The sequence below is a fragment of the Telopea speciosissima genome, chromosome 2 (assembly GCF_018873765.1).
Source record: "Telopea speciosissima isolate NSW1024214 ecotype Mountain lineage chromosome 2, Tspe_v1, whole genome shotgun sequence".
Taxonomy (NCBI): Eukaryota; Viridiplantae; Streptophyta; class Magnoliopsida; order Proteales; family Proteaceae; genus Telopea; species Telopea speciosissima.
In genome coordinates this window covers 53,587,286-53,600,312 of record NC_057917.1, presented here as the reverse complement: position 1 = coordinate 53,600,312, position 13,027 = coordinate 53,587,286, and the positions used below count along the sequence as shown (strand labels likewise).

Genomic DNA, 13,027 nt, shown 5'->3' with positions numbered 1-13,027 from the left:
AAAAGGTTCCATACACGGTTCATGTATGAATACGATTGACACTTCAGTGGTTGGATAAGAATAATTGATTTTCATGTACCTATTCAATGATTGAAGTGCTAACAAAACCGTGTATGAAAACCGATCCAAAAATAAAGAAAAAGAGATTTAAAAAAAAAAAAAACCTGTCTTAATCACATATTACAAAATGGAAATATTTAAGCGAGAAAAAAAAGTACTCACATGAATTAAAGACTTCCTATTTATAGAAGGATAATTTCATAAAGGGATTCCATAGAAGTATGTAATTTCTACAATGAAAAGGAGAAATGGGGAAATATCTTATTAAAGTTTGAGTGCCAATGATGAGGCTAAGTAGAAAAGCCATGCAAGTAAGATTGATATCATTGTAATCTTTGCAGGCATCTTTCCATCGTCCTTTCTCAAAGCTATGGCCTCATATATTGGCCAACAATTCACCATCACAAAGCCTGAAAGAAACAACTGCACAAACATTTCATTTGTGTTTCCATGTCTAAACACTCCCACAAGCCCCACCACAAATACAATCAAATTGAGTATGGCAGTTGTTGTGAGTGGCACAAACAAAGTTGAGGCGACACCAAACTCGAATATACTTTGCTCATATCGCTTCATTTGTTCTCCTGTAACCACTTTGCTAGTCACATTGAATCCAGAGGTAGGAAAGCCAAGCAATTTTAGTAAATAGGTGGTAGACCCAAATAGATAAGATGAGTTTCCCCTGATCATCCACATTCTTTGATCATTCCACCACTTTCGAGTTGTTCCTGCTGCTAAAATGAATTCAAGGTAATCTTGTACATAGGCTCCCAAGAAAAGGAATGCATACAAACATAACCAAGGGTCTGATACCTGGAAATACAAAATTTCTACTTTGTTAGCTAATTTTAAATTAAGTCTCAATCAAATATGCACTAATTAATCTTTTTAGGGGAAAGTTTTCCTTCTCCCACCATTGTGATCTCATTTATACTTCCTATTGACGAAGTTCCGAAATGCCCTTAATTTCCACAATTCTAGGAGTCTCATCCAAACTTTAGAACCCATGAAACCGTGGATGAAGGAAAACTCGTTCCTTATAAGGGCTTGACCACCCTCTTCTTAATGGCTAACTTTTAAGGATCATTAATTAACTAGATTAAAGGAAATGTTATGTAATCCATTATAACAAGTGCAAGTAGGTACCTTTGGGAACATGGAGACTCCATTGAGGAGAACTAGTTGTGGGATATAGGCATACGTGGTTATTGGAAGGCACCAAGTTGGTTCAAATCCATTGTGGGCATATGCAAGACCCACAAGCAATCCCATGGCTCGAGTGCCGTAAGTGATTGGACTGTACTTGGAGATGGCCACCTCCAACAGGCCAATGGACCACCTGATGTTCTGGCTTAATACGTCATTTAGAGTAAAAGGCGAGCCCCCCAAAAATGCTGCCCTTTTAGGATGGCAAAACACTGCATTCCATCCTTTGCACTGTTGCAGATAACTAGTATTGTAGTCTTCTGCTAATGATCCGTATCTGAAGCCCATCTGTGCATTTTATCAAACAACTTATGATCATGAATGCTTTGCAAACATAAACAGTAATTTTCTCTTTTTGAAGCTTACCTCAATACCCCAGTTGGTCTCATGTTCATAGTTGCAGCTTGCTACATGATGGGCTGAAGCCAAAACTGTTTTGGAACTAATAGACTTATTGTCCAAGTCATGGTGGAATGAGTTTAGTATAGGGAAGATATCAGAGGAGGAGAACGATAAAGGCCCACCAAAGAAAGTCGCTGGAAAAAGCATCCACTGCCGACATAACGTGTGCCTGCAAGTCCATCCATCCCTGTTGGATCTATTTGATACAAACGTCTGTGGTCGTTACCATAGATGTCGTTCTTGCCAGTCCAATGGAACCGTTGAGGGAACTGAATGTAAGCTAGTTTTGGCCCAATTGAAGGGTCTACAAGATAGCATAGCACCCGAAGAAGGGTTTCGGGATCATTGGAGTAGGTATCACAATCAATGTTTAGGATCACCGGTGCATTAGTCATAGTAGCTGATACTCGAAGGTTCAAAACAAGTAAAACTGTAATTAATTTGCTGATCATTATAAACAAAATAAATAAATAAACTAAGTGTGAATAGATCAATTAAGCTTACTAGTGCATTAAGGGCACCGGCCTTAAAGTGGTGTGGTGAGTTCCTGCTTTTCTCTCTGGAGACATAGACGAGGTTAGGCATTCTATGGCCCTTTATGTCTCTGTCTTTCCCAGTCTCTAATAAAACCTGCTCTTAGTAATCCATCAATGGGAGAGAGAGAGAGAGAGAGAGCGAGAGAGAGAGAGAGAATGCTCTTGATCTGCTGGGTAAAAAAGAGATTATATAAGATCATATCTGCTAAAAAAATTAACCTGAATTACTGCAGAATGGTCTTGACATGTGAATCCTGGCGTTCGCCATTTGTTGAAAGCCTCATGCTCATGTTCGTTCATGACGTATTCCTCCGGAAGAACAAACCCTTTCTCCATAACTCTCTCTACTTTTACTTTCATCTCTTCATACATCATCTGAACATGTTAAAATCAATCAAAGAAAACTATTGAAAGTATAATAATATAATTGATGGATTTATGTTTAAACTCAAACTTCCAACTCTACCACATGAACCCAGTACCAACGTTTCCATCTTTGTAAGTAATTTAGAACAAGAAAAGTTGACTAACAGTATATGACTAACAGTATATAATGACAAGATTCCTCACTTCCTTGTATTTCGCAAGGAACGAGATCTCGGTTACCCCAAGGGGACTGCTTAATTGGCAAAGACCAATACCTCGCAAAGAAAACCAACTATCGAAAAAAAAAAAAAAAAAAAAGGGGTAAACACAAGGTGCACGCTCACATGTACATCAACTAGAGGTGCAAGTTTGGCCCTGTCAAACCGAACCCGCCCTGGTCCACATGGCCCTGAGTCAGGGTCCGGTTGGGACAGGGTTGAGGCCTCGGGCTAAGTCTGGCCTGGCCCAACCCAGCTTGACCTTGTTTTAAGTTATACTATATTATAAACTTTAAACGTCAACCACATTTTGTTATATAATATATTATATATGAAGACAATAAGTGATATAATACATTTTATTACAGTGTTAATTTACGTTAAATTGATACTTTTCTCCCCGGTCCATTCTAGCCCATGCATTTCCTTCCCCCTCCCCATGATCGAGGCCAATCAAGGTCAGTCTGGCCCTACCCGGCCCTGAGGGCGGGTCAAGCTGACCCACCCTTGAGGGTGGGTCAAGGTTGGATTTTTCTGGTCTTGAGTAGGATTGGATTGGACTAGGATTGTATAAAGCCTAGCCCAACCCGTCCCTGTTGCAGCCCTACCATCAACACTAGGCGTGAAGGTTTTTCCCTTATATTTAAGTATGGGAAAATTTTTATTGCGCTACCGTTGTACTTGTACAAATTCTTTTATCCTTTTCTCACATAAAAAATAGTGGCTCTCTCTCTCTCTCTCTCTCCTAAAACCATGTGGGCCTCATTTAGGCCCTAAATGGAAACAGGCATGCTATAAAAAATAAAAATAAAGAAGAAGGTAATAATAGGGCAGAGCAAGGCATTATGGATCCCAACCCATAGGGACGGCCTAGTATGGGGTCCTATTAAACCATACCCATTCTAACATCAATTATTGACTTATCGTCTAATTTTTTTCAGCCCTCTATAGGAAGTCTTACTTAAATGATATTAAAAATATATCATGCACGTGGTAATTGAATGAGACATAAAATTTGTAGATACATAAATCTCTAAGTCTCATGTTTATATATTAAGTTCGATATAAGGATAATTTTGTTTGATACAATTGATCCAAATCGATATCGATGTGATAATATATTGGTTTTGTAGGTTATTGATACTCATTCTAATACCGTGCACTAAAGCCATGGTATAGAGAATGTAGAATAATTGACAAACCTTGATGTTATGGGCATCCTCGGGAAATGTATGGGTAGATCCACTTCCAAAGTAGACATGGGGGGACCTGTCAAGTAATCCGTAGTCCCTGCAGAAAGGCAGCCAGCGGCGGGCGAACTTGGCTGCCTCCATGAATGCAAACAGCGTAAGCTCCGATCCCCCATCGTCCGATACGTACACCGCCAGCTTCTCCACAGGGTAATCGTACCCCAACACCGACAGTGCGGTGTTCACCACTCCCATGGGAGGTTCCTTGTATGGGTCGGCCGTGCATATCAACACATCCACCCCAGGGGGATCGTAATCCCTCTCCACCTCTTCCTCCTCCGCTCCTTCCACCAGTACAGCCCTTCTCAACTTCTCTGGGAACTCCCGGTTGTGAACCGGACGCAGCCGTAGAGACTCGGTGGTGGCCCTCATGAAGGCGAAGACGGCATCGGCCACTATCAAGAGAAGGGAGAAGAAGGAGATGGATGAGTGGAAATGGCGGTAGAACAGAGCCACAATGGCACACCAGTATACTAGGCCGAACGCACGGTTCAGGGATGTTCGTCGCATCGCCTGAGTTGTGTGGAGTGGGAGTGGCGGAAAGGTGAGCGTGCCGCCCGTTGCCTTCTCGTTTACGCCTCTCATCGTTGAGATTGATTTGCTGCTCGATACTCTCTCTATTCTAAAGCCAAATATCTAATCTCTATAGAAAATTATCTCTACTTCCTAGCTTTGAGGGTATTGCCCAATATAATATAAGTAAAAGTTTCTTTCTTATCAGGGTTAACGGCCCAGGGTCCTAACTCCTAAGAAGGCTATGGAATGGCCTACCACCCAACCATTACGGCAATCATGACATGCATTGATGCTACATTTCAAATCTACGGGCCTACCAGTGACCAGAATAGATTATTAGAATCTTTATTTATTTATTTTTGTCGGTACTTTGCTATAGGTAAAAGTGAACAATAAATTTGAGGAATGCATAGTGATCAATTTGCATTGGGAATTTTTCACAAAAAAAAAATTGCATTGAGAATTAGAATATTCTGGATGCGATCTGAACATTGACCAAGGAATGGATCCCCAATTGGTCTGTGGTGGTAGAAGACCTCATATGGCCATATATATATCCTTTCGTTATAGTTGTAACATAATCACTTGGCTTTGTGATCCTACATTTCAGAAGACGTTTACAGTCTGTAAATCAAGCTTCAAGATCTTGGGTTTTGATTTGGTTTTGACTAGTTAGAAACAGAGATATGGTTGAAATTGATCAACACAAGTGATTTTTTCTTAGTCATTTCGAGTTGGTGGTTTCAAGACCCATAAATGTATTTTTTGATTGATTTTTGGTATACATCATATTTTTTACATTCTAAACATGATGCATGAACTATTTTCACACAAAAAACACTTAAAATGGTACTCGTGATTTTTTACCCAAGTTTGATGGTGTATACTGTTCTTGGACATTGATTGGAAACCAGGACAGATACTTCTTTATGCTTAAGTAAATGGTTTTATATTTGTATTTCATTTACTTAAGATATTATTCATAAATAAGTGTCTGTCCTGGTTTCTGGCATAAATAAATGGATGTATTGATTTTGAGTCAAGTTTCCCCACGTTTTGATGGGCATAAGTGTTGAAACTTGTGAAATTACCATTATTTCGACCAAAATCAGTCAAAACTTTGAATTTTTTAAAATACATGCAGGTTTCGTCTCGGTTTTCCACGAAACCGAGATATCTCAAAAATCTCGATCGGTTCGATCGAGATCTTGTTCCATGCACTTAATTGGTAAGAGAGAGTTACTTTTCGTTTGCTCCTTGGCAATCGATGTGGGTCTCTTCAATTCGTATGGTGGAGGATTTCTTCTTTGTACGTTGCTCCTAGACTCATATAAACGAGCCAGGCCTATGACCGCCGATAATGTGGTGTGTCTCCCTGCCAACACATCCACTCTGATGTACTCATTCAACCTACAAACGAAAAAACTCACTTGCCAGTGAGGCGAAAGTCGTCCCAACTTAGAGAGTAACCTCTCAAACTTAGATTGGTAATCTAATACCGACCCCGATAATTATAACTTTGCCAGTTCCCCAAAGAAGTTCTAGAACGGGGTTAGTCCAAAACAGGAATTGAGATTGTCGCAAAAATTCTGCCAAGTCAACAAAGTTGATTAAAGATCTAGTACCAAAGTTGTGCATCCCCCTCTAAATGGAAGGAAGCCAACACCACTCGTTCCTCCTCCAACGTTTGGTGAAACTCAAAGAACTACTCCACCCTACACATCAAGCATGTAGTGTCTTCATTCCTGTTATAGTGTGGGAAACCCAACTTGACTAATTTTGGTGTAAAGGTTTGTTGGGTGTTGGTAGAACGTTGGACTGTCGATTGCGGTGAGGAAGAGGGGCTGGTTCCCTTGAGCTTTCACATACCTCATGGTGGGTAGGTGCCTGAGAAGTAGAAAACTTCTCAAAGAGTTCCTCCAATCGTGTAAGGATCGACTACTTGTCACTCATTATTTTTGTTTGACCTTCATGGAGTGTGCTTACCTCGTCCTCAAGTTTCTCTATCTGCACGTCCATGTTCCAGCTCTGATACCAAGCTGGCACATACGTTCGCTGGTTACCTATCTTGGTAAGGAACAGAATTGAGAGTGAAGAAAAAAATGAAACCAGGAAAGGATAATGTAGGCTCTATTGAGGAAGCCTTGCCTCAATCTCATGAGAGATGTTTTAAGGTAGATAATTCTATGCTCATTCATTAACTTCTCAATAATAAATAGCTAAACATACGGTTACTCCATAGCCAACACCTCCCCACTTCTACACTCTCCATAACTACTACCTCTTACCACATCGAATAACCCCATAACTACATGTATCACCACACCATGTACATAGAATAACAACTAACACTCCCTGCATATGATAACCCATTAACAGCATATGATAATAATTAAGACTCACAAGTGATAATGATTCCATAATAGAGGGAGGTGTTGGGGGTTTGCCACATCAATTGCCAAATAATATTAAAAGAACGCAAATATATGATATTTCACAAGTCATGGGGGTCATCATCAAAACAAAACATTTTCCCCTTGTGTGAATTCCCCAACCCCCTCCCTACCCAACAAAAAAGGTAAAAGGTATCATACAAGGGTCATGTATGAACACAGTTGACACTTTAGTCGTTGGATAAGAATACTTGATTTTCATGCACCAATTCAATGGTTGAAGTGTTAACCATATTTTATACAACATCTTGTATAAAAACTAGACCAAAAAAAGAGATAAAAACCCGTCTCAATATTATATGACAAAATGGAACTATTCAAGCGGAAGAAAAAAAGGTACTCACACGAATTCAAGACTTCCTATTTATAAAAGGATAAATTCATAAAGGGATTCCATAGAAGTATGTAATTCCTACAATGAAAAGGAGAAATGGGGAAATGTCTTATTAAAGTTTGAGTGCCAATGATGAGGCTAAGTAGAGAAGCCATGCAAGTAAGATTGATATCATTGTAATCTTTGCAGGCATCTTTCCATCATCCTTTCTCAAAGCTATGGCCTCATATATTGGCCAACAATTCACCATCACAAAGCCTGAAATAAACAACTGCACAAACATTTCACCTGTGTTTCCATGTCTAAACACTCCGGCAAGCCCCACCACAAATGCAATCAAATTGACAATGGCAGTTGTTGTGAGTGGCACAAACAAAGTTGAGGCGACCCCGAACTCGAATATACTTTGTTCATATCGCTTCATTTGTTCTCCTGTAACCACTTTGCTAGTCACATTGAAACCAGAGGCAGGAAACCCAAGCAATTTTAGTAAATAGGTGGTAGACCCAAATAGATAAGATGAGTTTCCCCTGATCATCCACATTCTTTGATCATTCCACCACTTTCGGGTTGTTCCCCCAGCTAAAATGAATTCTAGACAATCTTGTACATAGGCTCCCAAGAAAAGGAATGCATACAAATAGAACCAAGGGTCTGATACCTGCAAATTCAATATTTCAATTTTGTTAGCTAATCTTAAATTAAACCTCAATCAAATATGCACTAATTAATCCTTTTAGGGGGAAGTTTTCCAAAGTTTAGAACCATGAAACCGTGGATGAAGGAAAACTCGTTCCTTATAAGGACTTGACCACCCTCTTCTTAATGGCTAGCTTTTAAGGATCATTAATTAACTAGATTAAAGAAATCGGTATGCAGTAGATTTTTGTTTCCATTTTTTTTTAAACAAGTACAAGAAAGGTACCTTTGGGAACATGGAGACTCCATTGAGGAGAGCTAGTTGTGGGATATAGGCATACGTGGTTATTGGAAGGCACCAAGTTGCTTCAAATCCATTGTGTGCATATGCAAGACCCATGAGCAATCCCATGGCTCGAGTGCCAAAAGTAATTGGACTGTACTTGGAGATGGCCACCTCCAACAATCCAATGGACCACCTGATGTTCTGGCTTAATACATCATTTAGAGTGAAAGGCGAGCCCCCCAGAAATGCTGCTCTTTTAGGATGGCAAAACACTGCATTCCATCCTTTACACTGCTGCAGATAACTAGTCTTGTAGTCTTCTGTTAATGATCCGTATCTGAAGCCCATCTGTGCATTTTATCAAACAACTTGTGAGCATGAATGCTTTGCACACATGCATAGTATTTTTTTCTCTTTTTGAAGCTTACCTCAATGCCCCATTTGGTCTCATGCTCATAGTTGCAGCTTGCTACATGATGGGCTGAAGCCAAAACTGTTTTGGAACTGATAGACTTGTCCAAGTCATGGTGGGATAAGTTTAATACAAGGGGGATATCAGATGAGGGGAACGATGAAGGCCCACCAAAGAAGGATCGTCGCTGGAAAAAGCATCCACTGCCGATATAACGTGTGCCTGCAAGTCCATCCATCCCTGGTGGATCTATTTGATACAAACGTCTGTGGTCGTTACCATAGATGTCGTTCTTCCCAATCGAATGGAACCGTTGAGGGAACTGAATGTAGGCTAGTTTTGGGCCAATGGAAGGGTCGGCAAGATAGCATAGTACCCGAAGAAGAGTTTCGGGATCATTGGAGTAAGTATCACAATCTAAGTTTAGGACCACCGGTGCATTCGTCATCGTTGCTGATACACGAAGCTTCAAAATAAGCAAAACTATAATTAAATTTGTTGATCATCATGTGAACAAGTGTCTAGCTCACTTGGTAGCTTGTTGTGCTTAAAAGCTCATTGTTACCAGGAGTTCTTAGCTAGGTAGCTTACCAGTGCATTAAGGGCACCAGCCTTAAAGTGGTGTGGTGAGTTCCTGCTTTTCTCTCTAGAGACATAGACAAGGTTAGGCATTCTATGGCCTTTTACGTCTTTGTTTTTCCCACTCTCTAATAAAACCTGCTCTTAGTATTCCATCAATAAATATATATATATATATGGAGAGAGAAACCACAATAACGCTCTTGATCTGTTGGGAAGAAAAGAGATTATATAAGATCATATCTGCTAAAAAAATTAACCTGAATTACTACAGAATGGTCTTGGCGTGTGAATCTTGGCGTCCGCCATTTGTTGAAAGCCTCATGCTCATGTTCGTTCATGACGTATTCCTCCGGAGGAACAAACCCTTTCTCCATAACTCTCTCGACCTTTACTTTTATCTCTTCATACATCATCTGAAAATTAGCATGCTCTTTTATAACTACAATGTCTTAGTGCAGATGGGACATAAAATTTATGAACTATTTGATCCCAAGATCCCCTGCTCATATGTCAAATGTCAAACCATCAATGAAGTACATCAAAATTGATCATCATTTGATATGAGAAGAGAGATAGACAGATATGTTAGCATATCCTGCTCTAGCGGAACATTTTCTCATTATGATAAAGGATTCTTTACTGGATCATTATCCTCTCCGATTCCTTGTCCGGTACAGTTGTCTGATTCCTCTCATAGAGGGCTGGAATTGATGACCTAATACCATAGGGGACCGAACACACTGCTAAAGTGAAGTTAAATCATCTTTTCCGCCTCCCTATGAGAAGAACTGGATAACCATAACGGGTAAAGAACCAAACAAGAAAAAAATTCTTCTTTGCATGCCCAGCTAAAAACTCTTTCTCGATAACATACTTGATTGTGTCATATGGAAGAATAGTGGCAACTTTATTTTTTTTGGATACATGATGCATGGCCTTGATTGACTATTTGTCAAATTTCACTCACATCCAGCATTATTGCATTAGTGACGCCAAGGAAAGTACCAGGGCATGCCTTAAAAATATTTGAAAAAAATAAAGGGAAGGTAGTAGGGCAGGGCAAGGCATAATGGATTCCAACCCATAGGGACGGACCAGTACGGGGGGTCTATTAAACCACTCATATATTGTAACATCAATTATTGACCTATCCTCTAATTCTTTTCAGCCCTCAATGCAGTCTAGTTCTGAAGTGTTACCTAAATGGCTAAATGATATATAAAATAAGACAAAGTTTTTCTCCACTCATAAAGGACGGTTCATCGATCATTCTAGAGTTTTGGTATGTTTCAAAATACCCTCTCGACATTTATTCTCGTCCTCTCATACCCCTCGGTGAATAGGATCCCATTCACCGTGGGTGGAGGAAAACTTGGTCCTTAAAAATATATCACGTGGTAAATTGAATGATGATCCTATTCATCGTGGGTGGAAGGAAACTCGGTCCTTAAAAAATATATCACGTGATAAATTGAATGAGACAAATTTTGTAGATACATAGATCCGTAAGTCTCATGTTTTAAGATTTCGCTTTGATCATTATAAGTCTTTGAAAATCCATGTTTATAGGATAATTCAGAGTAGAGGTCGGGACATGCGGGGATGCATTATCAATACATAGGGGTGTCAATCGATCGGTTCGTGTCGGTTTCGGTTTGGGTTGAGTCAGTTTCAGGGTGGGAATGGTGAAACCGAAACCAAATCAATAAGGAAAGTTCCATTTGGTTTCGGGTTTACATCGTTTTCTTGTATCGGTTTGTTATTGGGTCGACCTCATTTTCAGCTCGATTTGGTTTCAGTTTAATTTACACATTTATTTAAAACTATAGAAAAAATATTATTTTTTATGGGTTTCGAGTTGCTATTGGTTTCTTATTAGGATAGATCGGTTTGGTTTCAGTCCGGGTTTTGAGTCGGTTTCGGGTTCTTTCGGTTTTCTGTTTGGTTTGGGATCGTAATCCCCCCAAACCAAAACCAGCCCAATAAGATTTTGGTTCGGTTAGGACTGGGCTATTTCGGTTAGGTTCAGGGCGGTTTACTTTAACGTCCTTATTAATATACATACGAAAAAGTATATTGAAGGATTTTTTAAAACTATATTCTTTTCAGTGTATAAGTTTGCTTAGACTGCAAATTGACCAATAAGCAAAGGATTAAAAAGGCAGTTTTGTAAATATAAAGAGGGTATAAAAGATCTGTGACAGTTAAGAATCTATTTTTCCAAATTTAAATTCCATCCAATAAAATGCCGGGCCATTCTGGAAATTAATCATTCAGAAAATATGACGAAAGGGGTTTTACGGATATGAGTTTTACTGTCAGACTGTGTTTGGTATGCATTGTTGGAATGCATTCTAGGACGATTTCGTATAATTGAATTTTAAAAAACAATTATTTTTATAATTTGATAATTCAAAATCAACTTAGAAAACATACCAAACGCTGCCTCAAACCGTAGTTCAGCCCTATCTACTGTTTGAGTTTGAGTAGAATTCAAATTTGTAAGAAGGGGAAAAAGAAGGTGGGGAATCTAAAGATGAGATAATAAGATAAGATTAGAGTGAAGTAGTAGAGAGTGTAGAATAATAGACAAACCTTGATGTTATGGGCTTCCTCGGGAAATGTATGGGTTGATCCACTTCCAAAGTAGACATCGGGGGACCTGTCAAGTAATCCGTAGTCCCTGCAGAAAGGCAGCCACTGGCGGGCGAACTTGGCGGCCTTCATGAAAGCAAACAGCGTAAGCTCCGATCCCCCATCGTCCGATACGTACACCGCCAGCTTCTCCGCCGGGTATTCGTACCCCAACACCGACAGTGCGGTGTTCACCACTCCCATGGGAGGTTCCTTGTATGGGTCCGCCGTGCATATCAACACATCCACACCCGGAGGATCGTAATCCCTCTCCATCTCTTCCTCCTCCGCTCCTTCCACCAGTACAGCCCTTCTCAACTTCTCTGGGAATTCCCGGTGGAGAACCGGACACAGCCGTAGAGACTCGGTGGTGGCCCTCATGAAGGCGAAGACGGCATCGGCCACAATCAAGAGAATGGAGAAGAAGGAGATGGATGAATGGAAATGGCGGTAGAACAGAGCCAGAACGGCACACGAGTACACCAGGGCGAACGCACGGTTCAGAGGTGTTCGTCGCAACGCCTGAGTTGTGTGGAGTGGGAGTGGCGGAAAGGTGAGCTTGCCGGCCGCCGCTTTCTCGTTTACGCCTCTCATGGTTGAGATTGATTAGCTCGAAGCTCGATACTCTCTATGCCAATCTAATCTCTCTCCTACGTAGCTTTGAGGGTATTGCCTATATAAATTAAGTAAGTTTCCTTCTTCCTGACGATTCTATCAGGGTCTTAAGAATTAAGAAAGACCCAGTTGCGTAACTGAAGATCATTAGTCCAATTAGGATAATAGGATTTGTGGTTTGTGGTTTGTGATTTGTGAAAGACAATAGAAGGCTATTCTATGACCTACCACCCATTCATGATTCATGACCTGAGACCTGAGTAGATGCTACATTTCAAGTCTTCGGACCCACCAGTGACCAGACTTAGGCTCATTTATTTATTTATTAGGTAAAGATAGGGTGCAGTGGGTCGCTGTGGGATCTTTATCCCCTACAATTCCTCTCATAGGGGGTGCCGGGGTGGAAATGACCATCCTACGCCCTACCCCCTTGTCATAATATACTGTTTGGGTGGGGTCCACTCCCTATTAGTGGGATTTGAGGAAATGGACCAAACAGAGAATTGTAGGAGATAATT

General features: G+C 40.3%; 1 protein-coding gene and 1 pseudogene across 1 annotated transcript; both read right to left on the bottom strand.

The window, feature by feature from the left end:
* Positions 1-318: 318 nt before the first annotated feature.
* Positions 319-4,623, bottom strand: LOC122650860 (annotated as a pseudogene).
* Positions 4,624-7,378: 2,755 nt separating this feature from the next.
* On the bottom strand, positions 7,379-12,503 carry LOC122652992 (cellulose synthase-like protein G2). Its single transcript, XM_043846896.1, has 6 exons — positions 11,856-12,503; positions 9,518-9,673; positions 9,270-9,395; positions 8,695-9,144; positions 8,267-8,614; positions 7,379-8,002 (listed from the first exon to the last, which is right to left on the bottom strand). Exons 1-6 carry the CDS (start codon positions 12,486-12,488, stop codon positions 7,454-7,456), a joined length of 2,262 nt encoding a protein of 753 aa, XP_043702831.1. The 5' UTR covers positions 12,489-12,503; the 3' UTR covers positions 7,379-7,453.
* Positions 12,504-13,027: the final 524 nt, after the last annotated feature.

Bases quoted from the DNA above. Each gene is read 5' to 3' on its own strand.
- LOC122652992 (XM_043846896.1), bottom strand. From the start codon at position 12,488: ATGAGAGGCGTAAACGAGAAAGCGGCGGCCGGCAAGCTCACCTTTCCG. The intron at 9,145-9,269 runs GTAAGCTACCTA...CTTATTTTGAAG, and splicing joins CTGGTGCCCTTAATGCACTG to CTTCGTGTATCAGCAACGAT. The intron at 8,615-8,694 runs GTAAGCTTCAAA...TAAAATGCACAG, and splicing joins AGACCAAATGGGGCATTGAG to ATGGGCTTCAGATACGGATC.